The sequence below is a fragment of the Calliphora vicina genome, chromosome 3 (assembly GCF_958450345.1).
Source record: "Calliphora vicina chromosome 3, idCalVici1.1, whole genome shotgun sequence".
NCBI lineage: Eukaryota > Metazoa > Arthropoda > Insecta > Diptera > Calliphoridae > Calliphora > Calliphora vicina.
Window position 1 is genome coordinate 16170091 of NC_088782.1, and position 21919 is coordinate 16192009.

The window sequence follows — 21919 nt, forward strand, 5'->3', positions numbered from 1 at the left end:
TTATTTCACCTAGTCCCCATACAAATATCCTCCCGAAATAGGACTTTATCGGTAATAAATGTTTAATTAATTTGGTATCTGCACAAATTTTGATCCAAATTAGTTTTATATTCACGGAATTCTGTCTCCTAATTTGATGATGGCCGGCCCATAATTAGTCATAGCTCCCAAATAAGGCCCACTTCCGAAAATCGCTTTAACGAAAAAAAGTATTTACTCAGTGTAGAGTACTATAATGTCGGGCTGACCGTCCATACTTTCTTACAATACATTTTTTACTCTATCTTTCATTTGGCTTTAAACTTAAACTTTAAAACTCAAACACAAAATCGATTATAAATTCACATCAGATTTGTAATTTTTATGACAATTTGGAATACTAATTATGATGCCAGGCTGCCTGCCAGTTATAAATTCACCGATTTTGATTCCATAGGTGTTTGGTAAAATGTTTAAATTTTATGTCTTTTTATGTGTTCAGTTCAGTATTCCAAAAGCATAATAAAAAGTTTGAAATAAAAAACATTAAAAACAACCATTAGATGGGCACATTTAAGGAAATTGAACTAATTTAAAAACGTTATATTTGTTGGCTATTACTTAATATTTAATAGGAAATTAAAGCATTTGAAAATTTTGCGCAATGTTTTCAAACATTTGTTTGTTAAAAGGCCTTTTTGTTTTCTATAAATACATTTAATGATAAGAGTAAAAGGGTTTGAATTTCACTATAATATCTTTGTTACAGTTTCCTATAATACAAAATTCACACAATTCTCTAGCACTCAAAAATTAACGGTCATAGGTTTTCATAATTCAGTCACAAATCCAGGTCAACCATAAAATAAAGTAAAATTTATTTAACATTTTTCTAGCTTTTCCTTTTTTATATTAAAACTTGTCGATTTTGGGGTAGAAATTTCCTTCTTTCACCCCCCTGGATCCGCGCCTGATCATTGTATATAGAACATCAGAAGAACTAAAAAATTTTAAATCTGATATTCAGTCATGGATTTTAAAGTGGTATACAATATGTAATATTCTTTTCCAGAAAAAATTGTTGGCCTTTTCTTGCTCTATTTCGATTTTAGAACTTACAAAACTTGATAAATTGAAATAAGCTTCAGGATTTTGTTATGTTTATGTAATAAGTACAGCTAAATAATTAATTTGAGATAAAAATTTTAATTTCGAAATTAAATTGAAGTTTTAAAACAGATGTAGTTAAAACTTCTTGATTTTCAATAAACAAATGTAAATTAATTTCATCCATTTTCAAATATTCAAAACTTGAAAAATTTAAATCACATTTGAACATATATTTTATTTTTTAATAATATGCGGAACAAAATTTTGTTGGAAAATATTAAAATACTAGCTTGACCCGGTGCGCTTCGCTACCCCTGTCGAAATAAAATAAAAAAAATGTGAAAAGATTTTATAAGCAATACCGGAATTTCTTGTTTGTGATTAATTGCATACTATGCTTGAAGGTATAAAAAATATTCTGTGATTTTAAAAAATCTTGAAAGCTATTTATTATATTAGTTAAAGTAAAGCATTAAACACATTCAAGACAGCAGGCTACCAACTTCAATCTGTCAAAAATAAAATGCACACGTTTATATGGAGACGATTATTTTAACGACAGCACAGCTACACGCAAGGCGAATTTATACAAGGTGGAGTCAGTCAAACAGCTGATAATTTTTTTTTTTCGCTTTTTGGTTTTAACAGTTGTCAAAGCTTGTTTTTATATTTAAATATCTACATATTCTAATCGTATTAACAAAATATTTATTTTTTACATAAATAAGTAAATCCCTCACTATACAATTATCTACACTACATTAAGTTTTAATACATATTTGTTTATTTTTTCATTTTTGTTTTTTGACATTTGTTAAGACCAATTGTTGTATTTGTAGAACTGATAGCACCTTGTATAAATTCGCCTTGGCTACACGGCCACACGACTACTCATGCCGATGTAGCCGAATTAGGCTAATTTCTATTTTTGTCAACTACAAAACAGAAATAGTGTTGCTAATATAATAAAAAAAATGTAAATCAAATTAGTGCTTAAAAAAATATATTTTTTTTACTTAATTAAGAGAAGTTTCTGATAATCATATTGAAATAAATTAATAACAGGTACATAATTAATTATAACCATATATATATTTTTACTCAAAATAATTGTTTTAGTCTTAATTACTTTGGAATTTTGTACGGTTATGTTTTATTAAAGTGGTACCACTGAATTATAAATCAGCTGTTTACTTTGTACCTGTCGTCTTTAAAATAATTCAGTAGCTGCCACACGACTACAACTGTAACCAGCAGAATTTGTGTTCGTGTAGTCGTGTAGCCTGTTGTCTTGAATGTGTTTAATGCATAATGCTTCAAATGAGTTATTTTGTTACCATTGTAGATAAAATATATAAATATTCGAATATCAAGTAAATCTAATTGTAAGAGTCTTTAAACTTTGTGTAAATTACGTTGATGTCAGTGTCCTGTTATGCCAGAAATTAAGAAGGGGTGCCACATCCCTTGTTCCCTTGTTTGAAGGCTGTCGCAATAATAGTTCTGCAGATACTCCCGCCCATTTTCAGCTATTCTATGTAAAATGATAAGATAGCTATTCGGACAAAGTTGGAAGAATCTAATAATTATAGATCTCAAGATATTTAGAAATAAATACTTTGTATGGGAGGTGATCCGATCCGATCCTTCCCATTTGTTTATTAACTTCTTGCACTGATAAGAAATTAACTCATATGAAGTTTGAAGCCTATCACATTTACAGTTCTCCAGTTATTCGAAAATAACTATTTACTTTGTATGGTAGGTGCCACGCCCACTAATTTAATACCGCCCATTTTCAGCCAAACCATGTAAAATGATAAGGGTGCTATTCGGACTAAATTTCAAGACTTCCACAATTATAGTTCACCATATATTTGAAAATAACTATTTACTTTGTATGGAGGTGTCTCACCCCCTGCTGCGATCCGTCCCATTTTTAGTTAAACTTCAAACAGTGATAGGAAATTGATTCGTATAAAGTTTGAAGATAGTCACAATTTTATTTCTGCAGATATTCGAAAATAACTATTTACTTTGTATGGGTGGTACAAATTTTGCCCTCTTCTGTTCCTTTTTGGACCAAGTTAAGAAAAACTATATAGTCTATTATTGCTTCCAAGTAAAGGAATATCTATGTTCCAAATTTCAATCAAATCGGTGCAGCCATTTACTCTTGATTGTTTAAGAACTAAAGGTACCAATTTTACCGGTTTTCCCCCTTTAAATCTCTTCCTGGTCCAAGTATTAAAAAAAGATATAGCCTATTGACGCTCCCAATACATTAGTTGAAGGTTAGAAAGAATTAATTCATAATTTTCGAAAGTTCGAAATTAAACTAAATGTTATCTCTTAACCATTCCATTAATGAATTCATTATGAATAAATTCATAGGAATAATTTCTTTGTACTTCAAATATATAGCATTCATTCCATTGATAATTCAGATTTTCTTGAATTCAAATCCATTTCAAAATAGCTTTAAAAATGTATTCAATTTCTTTTCAATTTAAATCTATTACAAAAAACTTTTAGACATTTTTTTGTTTAATTCATTTTCAAAACAAAACTAAATGAAGAAAAACTAATAAACTCAAAGATTGAATGAATTCTGTTATAAATTAATTATATTTAAATAAAACCCTTGAAATGAAGCAGCATAATTAGATGTTGGGAATGTATTAATTCGAAGTAATTCGAAGTTCTGATACTAGTGAAGTAAAATCGAAAAAAGTGAATTTTTTAAATTTTATTGGTTTTTCGAACTTCTAAAAAATGTACAATTGAAGTAAAATTTACGAATATTTTAAGTTTGTGGAACAATTTCAGCTCAGAACTATTGTAGGACTTTAGAATTTGAGCATCGAAATTAAAACTTTAAACTAACATTATATTTTTTTTAACTTTATGATTATAGATACAAAATTATAAAATAAATCGAAAACAAATTTTAAAGTTTGGTATTATAGTTGTATTCGATTTCAAACTATTGAAAGATGAAAACATTTCAGAAAACACACAATGTCTCAAGCTTTTTTCTAAGTAATACGATAGTAGACATTTTTATAAAATTCGCAAAAGAAATAGTTGTTAATGTTAAAGTTAATCATTTTCTACTTATGTTTATTTCCGAATTTAAGCTTATAAACATATTTTTCAGTAATCAATAAATAAAACATTATTTAAAATTAACGGTTTTCCTAAACCCACCACTTATTCAACAACATCATTGCCATACACAACATGTTACACAAATATTGCCATTTTTACTGACTCCCTAGTCTGGCATCTCTTATTTATTAATTCAAATAAAGTGGCCATACTTATAACAAGCAAACCAACGATTTTTTCCGCCAATTTTGGAAATGCTTTATCTTCTAGTTATAACAACTATTTTGGAGATTTGTAAAGCAGAGAGTAATAAATTGTGTTTTTTTCGATAAAACAGTCGTCTATTTTTTCAAAGCAAATTAGGACAATTCGGTAAGCAAGTATATTACAAACATTTATTAAAATCCAAACGCATTTTGCAAAAAATATATGAAAAAACGTTAACATTTTTGAAAGGAGGTAAGCTTTTAATATAACTATTTTATATTGATGAAAACCTTAAGAATTTAAGATTGATATTTTAGTAAAATTAAATAATTTTATAAATTTTTCGAACGTCATTTACATAAAAAATTATAATATGCTGATTTTCCCTGAAGAAAAATACAAAATTTTAATGGCTAAAGATATTAAAAATTGGAACTATTGTACTATATCCAAATCAATTTCATTATAACTGTTGCCATTTTTATTTTCAATGGGGAAAATATGTTTCAAAAACTTAGTTTTTTTTATAAAAGTGCCGTTATTTACCTTGAGATAATTAAAAAAAAATGTTACGTATTTAAGTAACAAATACAAATATGGAGCTCTATCTAGGATCGATGCTTTGCGTTTTTAGAATTTTTTACTAATTTTTTTTAAAAAAATTGTATATTCTTCATCATGAGTAGCAAGTTCTCAAGTACTTAAATTTCAGCTCATTCGGATCATAAAATGATTTTTGGCGTTTTTTTAAATATGAGACCCGAGGTGATCAAATTTAATGAACCACCATAGCAGCTGAACAAAACTGTAAATCAACTCGGAAACAGCTCTGCTCCAATCTTATAGAATTCCGTTACGATATATCCAATAGTTCCCAAGATACTGAATTATTTTCAAATAAAACTTTTCTAAACCTCACTAATTTATACTTAAGTGTAAAAACAATTCCCTGTTTTTGAGAATTATTTAAACTGATTTTTTAATAAAAAAAAACAAAGCAAAAATTAATGTAAAGCAAAAAAATAATTTTAATTTAAACTTCATTTGGGTAAAATCAACAAAATTACTATAAATCAAATCTGGCAACAATGAGGAAAATTCTTAAATGATTTCGCTTCATTTTTTGTTATGTCAAATTTTCTTTCGCCGCAAGAAGTGGCATTTAAAGAAGGTGACCTCAGAAGAACAGCTGATTTGTTTAACTTCACTTGTTTAGATATTTCAACTGTCAATTCACTTGTGTTTGTTTTGTAGGAAAATACAATAAACCCAAAACCACTAACAACAACAGATAACATTGATAGTTCAACTATCTGTTAACAAAAATAAAGTACCAGTTGTTTTTTTAAATGATGTATTTTTTGTAGTTTTGTAACAATTACAAAAACAAAATATTTTTGGTGTTTGGCATGATCGCAGTTGTTGTCATATTCCTAGCTTGTTGTATTTGTTTCAACAAAAATATCCAACTAAATTTGACACTTTGAACACCTGATATGTATTTCCACAATATCTGATGGTTGACTAAACCTATCTTGTTGAATCACCGCAAGTGATTCGATATGTCCAAGGCGTATTTAACAAGGTGACAGCAGTGGCGAATTGAAATAAATACAATCGAATTCACTTATTTTTTATATATAGAGTTTGACATACGGGCGTACGGGCGAATATTTTTTATATATGCAGTTTGACATTTGTGCGAGCTATTTCTATAATCAGCTGTGCTGCCGATGGCACCTTATTAAATGCACCTTGGATATGTCAATTTTTAATGAAAACACAACTCAGTTTTCTTTCTTCTTTGCAAAAAAGGTCTACTAATTTGTGACTGTGGCGGACGGTTTTTATTAAGAAGTTAATTGCACGAAATTGATGAATATTAGGCATAAATAGTTTTTAATAAAAATTATAAACGAAATTATTATTTAACGAATATTAATGCTTGACTAGCAAAAAACTACAGTGTTTGTAAAATTTAAAACAACAATGTGAAGGAAAAGTTATGGAATTTTTAATAAAACCAAAAGAAAATTCCAATTGTATTGCAAGAGAGCTGTAAAAACAAGCAACAACAATTTAAAACAACTACAAAACGAATAAAGCAAAACAAACAATTAAACTGAAATGTGGGTGATTTATTACGGAAAACTATTAAATACATTTTATTATTAAACAAGGATTAAGAAAATTTAATAAATTATTTAGTTGGAGTTTAAAATAAAGATTTTCTTTTTTACTATTCTGCTGCCTACTCATATTCTTAACGAGGAGACAAAAACACTTGACAGCAGTTGTCATTTTAGTTGTTTTTTTTGTGTATGTTAACAAACGCGTGTGTTGGAAAGAGACAACTGTAGAGTATGTGTGTGGTAGAAAAACGTGTGCCGCTCTCTGTGCATTTTTCATAACTTGTTTCTTTATTATTTTTCTCTTTCGTTTGCTGCTTCTTCTTGCTACTATTCTCCTGCTGTGTGTTGTTTTGCTTTTGCATTTAATTTTTCGAATTGGAACTACTTCAGCAGTACCAATTGAACTATTTCTTCTTGTTTAACAAGAAATAAAGTGTTAAAATTTCAATCAATTTATAAGAATTAATACATAATTAATGCAATTTATTAAAACGAAAGTTGGAATACAACAATTTATGGAAATTTATTTAACATTTAAATAAAATCGAATAATTACCCAAAAAAAATTCTTAGTAGCTTCAATTTGTGCAAAAAAATTTAAAGCAGTGAAAAGAATGTGTATGAGTTTTTGTTGTTATTGTAATTAAAATTTTGCAAAGTTATTTTTTCTTCTTAATTTTTTTATTTTGTATCAAACGTGTCGTGTATTTTCGTCGGTCGGTCAGTTGACTTCGTTGTTGTCTTCATCATCACCACCACTATATGCAACAAAATAAAAAAGTAATTGTTAAATAAAAATAAATTATTAATAAATTTGTTTATAATTGATACGCTTGCCTGTAAATGGAATAAATTACAAAATAACAAATTAAATAAAATTGCAATTTGTACATATTATTGTTCTTTTTTTAAAGTGCATTTATTTCTATAACAATTATTATTAACTTCTCTAAATAATAAGTAAAAATCTATAAAACAAAACTTGAAAATCTAATAAAAAATAATAATAAATAAAAGTGCGTGTGTGTTTGTTTCTGTGCAAAAACTAAGTGTTTCAAATAAATAATTTCCCTTTTATTTTTGCCAAAAACTATAAATAAAGTTCGTCATATTGTGTTTTACTTTTCGTCGTTTATATTATTAATTTTCTTTTGAATTTTGTGATTTGATAAAAAATAATAAAAAACGTGACTAATGCACTGTTCCATGGAGCGTAGCATATCAGCTGGTGGCACTACTAACGCTTCAGGCCAAACAACAACAATGGCTTCTGCGGCTACAACAAATTCTAAAGATGGTAAGTTGTCTATTTGTTTATTTATTTATAATTATTTTTCTTGTTTTGGTTTTTTTTATTAATTTTTATTTATTTATTTGTTTTATTGAGTAGGTATTATAATTTATTGATCAACAATATTTTGGAATTTATTTTAATTTTTATGTAACGGGTTTATTTTTGCTTCACTTTTTTATTAAAATTAAAATATTTAGGTGGGTGTCAGTCAGTGCACAGAATGAATGTATTCCCAAATATTAAATAATTTCTTTTAATATCTTAAATACCTTTTATTTCAAGTGATTAATATTTAAAAAATTGTATTCAAATTAAAATAGCTCAGCCACACGAAAACTACATACCAAGAATGCTAATATTTTTTTTTATTATTTACCCTATAAACTTAGAAATGGTTGTCAAGATAAAAAAATGATCAGGTATAGTCTCCATTTATTAATATTATTGATTCGTAATGACAAAATTGTAAGTGCTTTTTGTCAGACAACTTTGTCTTGACCACAAACGTCATTAATTGTCATGTTAAATATTTGTCAAGTATAGACATGGGCTTTTTTTGGTATTTTTTTTGTATTATTTCTGTCAATAGGTATATAATTTTATATATAGTCTTGAAAGAGTGTTTTATCAGAGGGTATATTGTAATTTATATATTTTCCATTTGTGTATATATGTATCAATATATCCGATATAGCCCTGGTTCGATTATATTTGAAGTAGGGAAAATCGGCTCCCAATTTAGTCAATAATGTTAAATAAAGTTCTTTTTCGATAACTCTATATCAAACTGACGGATATAAACTTGTTATATTCTAAGTTCAGGCTGTAGGCCATATATTCGACTTGCACTCTATTTAGCATATCCAACCAAGTCCACTGTGAAGCAGTTAGTGGCACAAATTATAACATTAATATATCTACTGATAGAGTTTTCAAAAACCTTTCCACTGACGTATATAACGCCATAGAAATTTGGACACACAATGGGTCAAAATTGGGAAAAATATTTTATCATTAACATTTTTTTCCACAAATTTTTTTTTTTTTATTTTTTGAAAAAAATCATTTGAACGAAAAATTTATTTATTTAAAATTTTTTTCACCAACAAATTTGTTCATCAACAATTTGTTATCATTAAAAAACCTTTCGACTATTCAGATGTGCATAACTGCAATATGAGATAAACTCTTAAAAATTATTAAAATTTATGTAAAACGGATAAATTACAAATAAATTACTTCGGGGTTTTGATTGATATTATGAAAAAATTATTGCTTTAAAGTGATTTTGGGAGAAAGATTTAAACGAAGTCTTGCTGGTACGCAAAGTAAAGGTCTTCATTTTGATGATATTCGGATAAAATGTTGCATATGCCATTTTATCGGCCCAAGGACGAAGCCTACTGAACTGTTGAAATCAGTCCATTACTTCACACATACCACAAATAGGCACACATCCTGATCTTAGTTGTGCCAGAACGACTCTGCAGAATCTTTTCGGCGTCTGCTATCGGTGATCGCCCATCACCTCCAAGTACGATATTCATACGGTATCTTGCTAGCGCGGAATTGATGGCGTCTCTATGAATTTCAAAGCTCTCATATACGAGCGGCGATCAAATGGGTATCGCTCCTGAGTATCGCTCAACGAAGTGGACTACAAATGAGCACCATGGTTGACCACTGACCGAGGTAGGTAGTTAACAAGGTTTCTTTGTCCATAACCCAAGTGTCTTGGTTCCTATTTTGCAGTTTATGCCTGATTGCAGTGGCATGTGCTGAGGAGGTAAAAATGCCATCATAAATGACGATTTTCGGGTGATTCACAGACGGAATTTGTAATCCGTCGACCACGATGCCTAAGTTGATTTTTACCTCCTTCGCCACCTGTACAAAGGAGGTAAAAATCAACTAAGTGTTTCTGATGACTTCGTGGTTACGTGCAGTGAAGAAATTATGGATTTCCACACCCTGTGGTGGCACTGGGAGTTTAGAAAGGTAGAAGTTAAACAGGTGCGGCGACAGGAGAAACTTCCTGTTTTACTCTACGGGGTTTTGAGCATTTGTCCCTAAACTTCACGAACAACTGCCTGCCACTCAAATAGTTAACTATCCATCTCTTCGTATTGTTGGGCATTGTGGACTGCAGGATAGCCTTCGACAGGTCAATCGCCACTAAGACACAAGCCTACTGCTGATTTAAGCCTTGTGAGATATGAGTGTTTATGGCGGATAATACTGTACTGGTGCTGTGCATATTACGAAATCTATGCTGGTGATGAGCTGCTGGGAGTTGACGGGTCGGCTGGGGGAGGAGAAGTGCTTCGAGTGTCTTCGCTACAGGTAACAGGAGGAAACTTGACGTGTACGATTGTCCCTCGCTGGCGATTTTCCCAGGTTATCTGGCGTTGTATTGTATGGTCTATATTAATGATTTAGTAATCCAGATACATATACATGAATCAAAAAGGCCAAAATATGTTTCAATCATGTATATAAGGTTCGATTACGGATGTCAATCGAACTTCATTTGCGAATTTAAGTTGGGCAACCAAAAATTTCTAATTGCCACTTTAAACTGGCTGCGCAACTATAGTTCGGTTGCCATCCATAATAGATTCATAACATATTTAGGTTCTTCGGAAAGATCATACTGCCCATTTTCAATACCAAACAAACCTTATCAACAGAGAGTATTTGTGGAAAATTTCACCCAGCTAGAAAACGGAATAAAATCCTATAAATTCTAAACAGTAACTGACCTATTAATAGAAATTCTGCACAATTTGTGGATGGTTGATTTTCGTTTGTTACAAAACCAATTCCGAACTAACAACTTACTTAGGAATAAAATAGCGTTCTTGTGGTGTCTTAAAAATCGTAATAGGCTTTTTTTTATACAATTTTCAATCACAAGAATAAAATTTCTTGTTAAAGCAGTTAAATTTTGCTAAACTTGGATTTAATTATCAATAATTTTTAAGACTTAATTAAATTAATTATGTTATTGAAAAGTAAACTAAATAATTAATTCAAACAAATTACAATATCAATTGCCAACTCAATTGAAAATAATTAATTAACAATTTTTTTCATATCATTTGTTTTAGCATACACTCACTCACATCTTCACAAAGGTGTTAAATAAGCTATTTAATTAAGAAAAATTATAAGTTTCTCTACAACTTAGCAATAAGCCGGCATATTTTCTAACAATAATAATTATTCAGTTAAATAGAGCTTTATAAACAAACAACAAATAAAATAAACAAATGAAAGAACGAATGAACGAACACAATTGTACAATACAACCAACAGCAGGTACTTACGAGCATTTTATTTGTTTACTTTATTATCTAATTAAAAATATTAAATTGCTACGTTAATAATTATTTTTTTTTCTACATTGTTACTTGCTTACGTTTATAAAAGAGCTTCATATGGAAACAGAATTATTAAATACAAATTTACAAATGGATTCTTGCCTGGCAAAGTCTTAATGTTAATGTTTTGGGGAAGAAAAAGAAAAACTAGATCTAAAGTAAAATGCTACAGTGTGGGATAAATGATTAGGGTATATTATTGAAGAATGTTTTCATACGAAAAAATGGAATAATTTATGTTTAAGTTTTGGCTGAATTGGATGATAGGGAAACCAACGACATAGGGTTTCAAAAAGCCGGCGCTATGTGCCACACAATTCATGCCACATTGCGATTTTAGGGCATGGTCATCTTACGTGGAGGTAATTTGAACTGGCTATCGAGATCTTGCGATTTGATCCCGTTAGACTTTTACTTGTGGGGTTTTCTTAAGTCGCAGGTCTATGCGAATAAGCCCTCAAAGCCAACAAACGTCCAACATCTAAACCACAAAAACTGGAAAACATTTTTGCCATTATGGAAGAACACATACACTGCTCTTAGCACTAGATACACGTACTCATGTACTCGCGTACTCGCCTAATAGTAATAATGATATAAACAAATAAATGATAAGAAGTGGGAACTAATTTGTTCTAAATTACTTTTAAAAACATACAATTGTTTACCGTTTTCTGTTTATTTTAATATTTCTTTTTTTTCTGCTTTCAATTCTACTCTATTTTTATTTATTATTATTTTTTTTTATTATAACTGATAAGAATTATGATGGTTCTTTTTTTTTCATTTCACACCCTATACACAAGATATATGCAAAGCTATTGAATTGGAAAATTGTTTTAAACAGATTTATACAAAATTGAAATATACACTCAGAGAAAAAAAATATAGTTGTGCATGATTAACGTAAGCATTTCAAAATTAATTTAAAAATTTTTAACATTTTTTATGGCACTGTAATTGTTTATATGATTGCAACAACAATAGTATGTTAAAATTATGATTAACATGATTGTCGCAATCATATATATGATTGTAGTAAATTAGAATAGGTTTGTGGCAATCATTTTTATAATATGCTAGCTGTCCTCCCCGGCTTCGCCCGGTAGCTATTTATTAATGTTAGATCTTCAAGTTTCACCAAAAAATTTCTATTATTAAGAAAAGTGTGAAGTGAAAAGGAGCTAATATATTGAAAATTCAAATTTCCGAATTTTTTATTTTTTATACCCTTCACCTTCGTGAGAAGGGTATATATAAGTTTGTCATTCCGTTTGTAATTTCTACATTTCTTCATGTGTGTGAAGTTAAATTTCGAAATTTATAACCCTAGACACAAACCAGTTGAGTTAACAGAGTTCTGTTTAAAGGCTAACATAGCACTGTTAAACATTGGAAATCAAGGTAGGTGTATTCAAAATGGAATAATAATCACACGGTTGGACCAAATGGACTACTCACGTTGGAAACGGGAACTCATCTCCCGCTTTTTCCAAAAACTAAGTCAAATCATAAATTTCAAACATATTTTTACATTTTTTCGGAATTTTTAAAATTTACTTATAATGGATGGATGAATCTAAATTCCTGGAAATTGGGAGAAGATGGGCGGATGAATCTTGCTGGAATATTTAGGAAGGGAGTTGGTCTATTATGATCCGTGGTCATAACCTTTAACAGTGCGTGTTCTGATAGAGAAATTTAAATTTTTCGGAAATTTAAATTTCTTGGGAGGATGAATCTAAATTTCTTGGAAATGGGAGAAGATGGGCGGATGAATCTCTCTGGAATATTTAGGTAAGGTGTTGGTCTATAATGGTCCATGGTCTTAACCTTCAACAGTGCGAGTTCTGATAGAGAAATTAAAATTTTTCGGAAATTTAAATCTCTTGAGAGGATGAATCTAAATTTCTTGGAAATGGGAGAAGATGGGCGGATGAATCTTGCTTGAATATTTAGATAGGGTGTTGGTCTATCATGATCCGTGGTCATAACTTTTAGCTGTGTGAGTTCTGATAGAGAAATTTAAATTTTCCGGAAGATGAATCTAAATTTCTTGGAAATGGGAGAAGATGGGCAGATGAATCTTGCTGGAATATTTAGATAGGATGTTTGTCTATCATGGTCATTGGTCATAACCTTTAACAGTGCGAGTTCTGATAGAGAAATTTTAATTTTTCGAAAATTTTAAATTTCTTGGGAGGATGAATCTAAATTTCTTGGAAATGGGAGAAGATGGGCAGATGAATCTTGCTGGAACATATAGATAGGATGTTTGTCTATAATGGTCCGTGGTCATAACCTTTAACAGTGCGAGTTCTGATAGAGAAATTTTAATTTTTCGAAAATTTTAAATTTCTTGGGAGGATGAATCTAAATTTCTTGGAAATGGGAGAAGATGGGCAGATGAATCTTGCTGGAATATATAGATAGGATGTTTGTCTATCATGGTCCGTGGTCATAACCTTTAACAGTGCGAGTTCTGATAGAGAAATTAAAATTTTTCGAAAATTTAAAAATTCTTGGGAGGATGAATCTAAATTTCTTGGAAATGGGAGAAGATGGGCAGATGAATCTTGCTGGAGTATTTAGATAGGGTGTTGGTCTATCATGATCCGTGGTCATAACCTTTAACAGTGCGTGTTCTGATAGAAAAATTTAAATTTTTCGGAAATTTAAATTTCTTGGGAGGATGAATCTAAATTTCTTGGAAATGGGAGAAGATGGGCGGATGAATCTCTCTGGAATATTTAGGTAAGGTGTTGGTCTATAATGGTCCATGGTCATAATCTTCAACAGTGTGAGTTCTGATAGAGAAATTTAAATTTTTAGGAAATTTAAATTTCGTGGGAGGATGATTCTAAATTTCTTGGAAATGGGAGAAGATGGGCAGATGAATCTTGCTGGAATATATAGATAGGATGTTTGTCTATCATGGTCCGTGGTCATAACCTTTAACAGTGCGATAAATTTTGATAAACAATAAAAAAAAAAATTAAATTAAAATATTTAAAAAAAATCATTTTAAAGTATAATTTGGTGAAGGGTATATAAGATTCGGCACAGCCGAATATAGATCTCTTACTTGTTTTTATTTACAAACCATCGAATACAAAAAATCGCTCCAGCCGTTCTCACATGATGCCATTACATACATGGAACATTTAATTTTTTATATAACTATTAACATGATTGTTATAATCATGTGAATTGTAACATATTATGGTTGTCCTCATTATATTGTTACGAATTTGTAATAGCGATTTGAATTTAACGGTCTGTAACGACTGCCTGCAACATTCATCATGTTTATAAACTTGACCATCAGTAGAAGCTTCTACTTATCAACAATGTTGATAGCATGCGGTAAATTACCATTGTTTATAAGTATGGCAACACTAAATGTTGAACCTGCTAACATTAACATCGAAAGCTCTAGAATTCGAATATACGAGTTTTGACCGTTAAGAACAATCTAGGCTACTCAAATGAAGATGGCAGTGTGTAAAAATAGTGACTAATTTGAAGCATCGTTAAGTAAAGACATCAACTGCATTGCCAGTGTATACTTGTACATTATAAAGTGTGTGTATTTCTGCGAATTTATAAACGTGTATAAAAAACACTGAGTGACTATTTAAACTGTTATTGTTGTATAATTTTAAATAAATAAAGAGTTGTTACAAATTTTAAACTACTAAACTGCTTTTATTTGCAATAAAAAGTATCCGATTTATTTAAAGGAAATAAACCACGTTTTTAACAATATTATCTTGTTTTTCATTGAATCTTTTTTTTTTAGAAATTTAAATTATAAAGATTTTTTCTTCATCTTGGACTAGTACTCAGAGGATGACGGCTACTCTTGAAAACATTGTATTGGATCTGGAAAAATTGGTTATGGGAGGGAGCAAAGAGGCAGTAATGTTTCTGGACATTCTATTTGAACTTTCCTACATTGAAAGTGACAGGAAAGAATTCATCGGGAAGTTTGTTTCACATAAGGACAGTACGGATTAAGAACGAATTTTCGCACAAATGGATGTGTTTTTGATGAAAACCTACTGTCACTAATAATCACCTTCGCCCTCTCATGTACGTGGCGGAGAAGCTTCAAAATAAACTTTGAAGCACCGGCCCATACATGGGAGTTGTATTCCATTTTCGGATGGAGTGAAGTTATTCCTACACCGTTTCCGAAAACCAAGACACTTAACTGATTCTTTGGACACTTGAAAAATGTGTTTATACCAGCGGACATCACATTATGTTCTCATGCCCGGGACATCAAGAGCGTCTGACCCTATTCGCAATTGGAGATTGTCAGAAGGTTCTGATTAAGGAAATCATTCATGTATTACCTCAAGGCGTCTGTGACCATCAAATGATAGCAAGTCCCTTGCAAGGTGATTTGGATGATCTTGTAAATTTTCCTTGTAGTTCGATGTAGAGTATTACATCTCCTCGCGTATTGCAGGTACGTTGAGATCCTATGGATGTTACAATTTCTGAAGTACAAAGAAGGAACTGTTAATATTTTCAAGAGAATTGACTGTCTTCTTTGTATATTTTTGATAATAGAAGAAGATGCTGTTTGCCTAGTGCATTTGAATAGACTTCAGTTTTATACCAAGATACCTTAATTGGTTTTGTTCCGGTATCCTGTTTTGCTTTACTCCTTTAATTTGAAACAGGGCTGCTGAAGCACACCGATTGGTCACCGAAGCTTATTAGAAGTGGTGGTTTTGATACGGAAGACAAAGATCGCCCAGGAAAGTCAAAAAAGTTTGATGACCAACAATTAAAGGCATTACTCCATGAAGAGTATTGTCAAACTCAACAAGAGCTTGCAATATCATTGGGAGCTACTCAATCAGGAATTTTAAAACGTTTGCATGCAGCAAGACTCATCCAAAAGAAGGGAAATTGGGTACCATAAAAATTGAAACCGACAAACATTGAAAGACAATTTTGCATGTCCAAAATGATGCTTGAACGCTATAAAAGAAAATTATTTTTGCACCGAAACATTATTTGCGATGAAAAATGGATCCATTACGATAACCCGAAGAGTTAGAGATTAAATGTTATGACCGGGCAAACAACCGGATCGACACCAAAGCCAAATATCCATGGCGCTAAGGTAATTCTCTGTACTTGGTGAGAGTAAAAGTGTCCTATCTATTATGAGTTGCTGAAATCTGGTCAGACCATCACAGGGAACCTGATTCGTTTGATACGAGCATTGGTGGAAAAACGCGCAGAACATGCGGTCACACATGAAACCGTAATATTCCATCATGACAACGCTAGGCCTGTTGCAATATTTGTTAAAAAGTATTTACAATAAAGTGGTTGGAAAAAGAAGTGATAGAAGTTTTGCCTCACTCGCATTGTAGTCCAACCTTGCACCGTCCGACTAATATTTGTTTCCAACTTTGAGACCTTCGATTGCTGTCTTCACTGTAGAGAACCGCAATTTTATTGGACACCATTTCATTAGAAATCGTCATGAGGGTGTACTATATATAAAAGTTCACATCTTTCTATTTTGTGCTAACGCTTTCACTTCAACCCAAATCTTGCCACTGATATTTACATCGGTGTTCTCCATGTATGAGCTGGGAGTCCTTTTCTTCTGTTACCTTTGCGGGTTTTCAGTCTATGACAGTTGTAGTGATGTCGTTAGTCTGTCTTCTAAGGGCCGATCCAACGCCATAACGTATCCTTATTTCAATCGATAGAATTTGTTGGCTTATTATTTTCCAGAGCGTATGATCTTGCGAAGACAGCTGTACACGAATACTTGCATTTTTCGTATAACACGTGTGGCAGCGTTCCAAGTTTCTCAGCCGTACAGAAGGTTAGATTTTACATTGGAGGCCAAATGTTTGATGTGTCTTCTACAGCGTGTATCGATGTCCTCATCCGATCCCCCTTACGTAGATATAATGATAATCCCAAGATAGCATGATAAATAATAACAGTGACCATAATATTGTTAAAAAAAACACTTGTAAAATTGTTTAAATGTTTACGATAAACATGTACAACTATATTATTTCTTTGTGTGCATAAATAATTGTTTAACATCTTTGCATTTTATCCTTTTAATTTGTCTTTTTTGAATACATGAAAATCAATCTTCTTTAAATTATTTATTTAAACCAAAATTCAATTTTTATTGTTAAGCATATGTACAGTATATTTCAAACAGTTTAAAAATTTGGTGTTTGGAGTGTGAGTTTGATGTTGTATGTTGAATGTTAAATGTGTGACAGACAGAAGTGTGTAATCTGCATCATACATTTATTTATTTATTCAGCAACAAACGAAACTATCAAAAAATGAAAAAAAATTAAATGCAAAATGTTACAATCTATAAATTAAATATTCAATTGTGCATATTTTATTTATTTATTTATTCTATGTATATATATATATTCCTGTATACTATTTACTAGGGTATCCAAATTATGCGATTTTTCCTTTTGTCGAATAAAAGGAATTATTCGAATAAGAGATTTCAAATTGCTCGAAATTAAATTATTCGAATAACTCGTTTTGAGTGGAGCGAGTTATTGTGAACACCTTATAAGACGTTGTTACTTATTTAAATTGAGATTTATAATAAACTAGTTGACCGCCCCGGCTTCGCCGGTTAGCATTTACTAATGTTAGTTCATCAAGTTTCTCCAACCCACATACACCTGTCTGTTCTTATTTATTTACAAATAAAATATTTAAATTTGTACTGCATACTTTAGGGAGCTTTTTTATTACAGTTGACTGGACTCAAAAAAAAAATCAGAGTTTTGCCAGGAATTTTTGATGGTTTCTTTACAACCATCTCCTGCACATTTCGAATCGAATAAAAAAAAATCAGCCAAATCGCTCCAGCCGTTCTCACGTGATGCCATTACATACAGTATTGGCCATAACTAAAGCACCCCCTCAATGAATTTTTTCATATGGTATTTTTTTGTATAAAATCACAGTTTTAAATATCTATTATGTTTAGTATTGATAAACAAATACTTTCAAAGTTAACCTTTCTATAAGAGGTAACTTAAAATCAAAAAAATATTTTAAGGTAGAAAATGAAACGGACAAAACTAAAGCACCCTTTCAAGGATATACTAAAAAAAAAAATTAGTTAATTTTTTGTTGCAAATCCTTTGTTTTGGATGGCACAACAACATCTCTTGGCATAGAAGATAATATGTTTTTATGGCGTTTTTCGATATTCCTTCCAAAGCTATTTTAATGGCATGAAAAAAATCGTGAAAATTTCCGATCCTTATTTCAACAATTTTCACGATTTATTTTCATATTAACAATGTGCCACAAGTTCTCAATAGGATTGAGATCGGGAGATTGACCAGGCCAATGAAAAACTTGAATCTTATTGCTCTGAAGCCAAGTCTTACAAACTTTGGAGGGGTGCTTAGTCTGCTTTTACACAGGGCAAGTTTTCTTGCGCAAGTCTAGAGTTTATAGGAGAGAGAGGCAAGAAGAAAGAAGAGGGGTACACACTTGCTTGTACTGGCAAGTCTCTTCAATTCTCTTTTGTTTTCTCATTTTCACTATGGCGTCTATTAGGTTTTGACATACAAAATTGAACACAGACTTGCTGTGTGTAAACAGTCGAGCGAGTTTAAAAGGGAATCGAAGAGACTTGCTTCAAGTAAACTTGCTGTGTTTAAAAGCAGACTTAGGATCGTTATCCTGTTGGAAACTCCCTATAATTTTCATCTCTTCACTGGCATAAGGCAACATTACAGCTTTCAATACATGAACCGATCCATAATCCCATAAATTTTATGATTTGGTCCAAATCCTTGACCAGAAAAGCAACCCCAGACCATTACATTGACTCCTCCATATTTAATTGTTCCTTTGCAATACTTAGGATTCAGTCTTCCTCCTTTTGGTCTGCGTACACGCCTTATTCCAGCGGAACTTTTTAAGTTGTATTTGGATTCGGCAGGGAACAGTACTATCTTTAATTTTTGGACACTCCAGTCGATGTGGGCTTTGCAAAATTTCAGTCTAGCTTTCTTGTTCTTAGCTGATAGAAATGTTTTTTTTTTGCTGGTCGTCAGCTGAATAATCGGGCTTCTACTACTCTTCTACGGATTGTTCTTTCGCTAACGCATAATCTTAAACTTGTTCGTACTTGAATAGCTGATGCTGTAGGATCTTTTTGTATTGCTCTTTTGAACAAGGAATCATAATATCGTGTTTTTTTTCGCGAACGACCTCCAGAATGCACCGGAGATTTTCGACCAGTCTTAAAAAATTTTGAAACGAGCCTGGAAATAACTGATCTGTTAATTGAATATTTTTTACTAAATTCATGTAGTGATAAGCACGTCTTCCAGTCTTCAATAACTTTAATTTTAAATTTACTGGAGTTTTTATTACAAGAAACTGTATAAAACTTAAATTTTGCACACTACGTCTTCCTATATTTTTATCTTTTGGAATTTTTAAGCCCATTCATTGTGATTCCCGATAATTCACATTGCAAATATGCAGTACCGAGTCAAATTTTTAAACAACTTTTGTTTTGTCCGTTGCGTTTTGAGTTTTTTATATGATTTATCATTTTAAATTAATTTTTAATAAAATTATCTTTTACTAAAAGAATATTAAATGAACATTAACAATATTAGTTAATAAAATATATACAAAATACATCCCAAAAAAGCCGTTTTTATCAAAAAAATTATGATTTGAAAAAATCCATTGAGGGGGTGCTTTAGTTATACTGTACATGGACCATTTAATTGTTATATATATTGTTACGTTTTAACCTTTTCAAAACGCTGGTTTATTTCCTTTAAATAAACCGGATACTTTTGATTGCAAATAAAAGCCGTTTAGTAGTTTGAAAATTGTAACAACTCTTTATTTCTTTAAAATGTACAACAACAACAGAATTAAATAGCCACTCAATGTTTTTTTATACAGGTTTATAAATTCTCAGAATTACAGACAAAATTTACTTTGAAAACACAACACACTTTAAGGCACTTAGATGATGTTTATTCGAAAAGCGTCTCGGATAAACTCACTCACGACTGCAACCTCTGCCACTATTTATAACACTGCCATCTGCACTCTAGATTGCTCTTTAACAGTCAAAGTTCGAATATTCTACTTTCTACAATGTTCTTTAACTGAATATTCGAATTCAGCGTTGCCAACTTACGATCAAATCAACTGAAAGCTTTTATTTAATAATGCCCACAGATATGTATGTGTGTGAAGTTAAATTTCGAAATTTATAACCCTAGACACAAACCAGTTGAGTTAACAGAGTTCTGTTTAAAGGCTAACATAGCACTGTTAAACATTGGAAATCAAGGTAGGTGTATTCAAAATGGAATAATAATCACACGGTTGGACCAAATGGACCACTCACGTTGGAAACGGGAACTCATCTCCCGCTTTTTCCAAAAACTAAGTCAAATCATAAATTTCAAACATATTTTTAAATTTTTTCGGAATTTTTAAAATTTACTTATAATGGATGGATCAATCTAAATTCCTGGAAATTGGGAGAAGATGGGCGGATGAATCTTGCTGGAACATTTAGGAAGGGTGTTGGTCTATCATGATCCGTGGTCATAACCTTTAACAGTGCGTGTTCTGATAGAGAAATTTAAATTTTTCGGAAATTTAAATTTCTTGGGAGGATGAATCTAAATTTCTTGGAAATGGGAGAAGATGGGCGGATGAATCTCTCTGGAATATTTAGGTAAGGTGTTGGTCTATAATGGTCCATGGTCATAATCTTCAACAGTGCGAGTTCTGATAGAGAAATTGAAATAGATCATGATAGACCAACACCCTATCTAAATATTCCAGCAAGATTCATCTGCCCATCTTCTCCCATTTCCAAGAAATTTACATTCATCCTCCAAAAAAAAATAATAAAATTTCCTAAAAATTTAAATTTCTCTATCAGAACTCGCACTGTTAAAGGTTATGACCACGGATCATGATAGACCAACACCCTATCTAAATATTCCAGCAAGATTCATCTGCCCATCTTCTCCCATTTCCAAGAAATTTACATTCATCCTCCAAAAAAAAAAAAAAAAAATTTCCTAAAAATTTAAATTTCTCTATTAGAACTCGCACTGTTAGAGGTTATGACCAATGACCATGATAGACAAACATCCTATCTAAATATTCCAGCAAGACTCATCTGCCCATCTTCTCCCATTTCCAAGAAATTTAGATTCATCTTCCAAAAAAAAAAAAAAATGTTTTCGAAAAATTTAAATTTCTCTATCAGAAATCACACTGTTAAAGGTTATGACCACGGATCATGATAGACCAACACCCTATCTAAATATTCCAGCAAGATTCATCTGCCCATCTTCTCCCATTTCCAAGAAATTTACATTCATCCTCCAAAAAAAAAATAAAATTTCCTAAAAATTTAAATTTCTCTATTAGAACTCGCACTGTTAAAGGTTATGACCACGGATCATGATAGACCAACACCCTATCTAAATATACCAGCAAGATTCATCTGCCCATCTTCTCCCATTTCCAAGAAATTTAGATTCATCCTCCCAAGAAATTTAAATTTCCTAAAAATTTAAATTTCTCTATCAGAACTCGCACTGTTAAAGGTTATGACCACGGACCATGATAGACAAACAGCCTATCTATATATTCCAGCA

At 31.1% G+C, this 21919-nt stretch overlaps 1 protein-coding gene across 2 annotated transcripts in view; it reads left to right on the forward strand.

Moving 5' to 3' along the window:
* The first annotated feature begins 7630 nt into the window (after positions 1 to 7630).
* The window catches only part of Eip63E (cyclin dependent kinase Eip63E), a 528239-nt gene continuing 513950 nt past the window's right edge, over positions 7631 to 21919 (forward strand). The window contains exon 1 of one of the 2 annotated variants that reach the window (XM_065506488.1): positions 7631 to 7836. In XM_065506488.1, coding sequence (XP_065362560.1) covers positions 7734 to 7836 — 103 coding nt within the window. In that variant the 5' untranslated portion in view covers positions 7631 to 7733. The remainder of the gene's footprint in view (positions 7837 to 21919) is intronic. The other variant, XM_065506489.1, reaches the window with a different exon arrangement.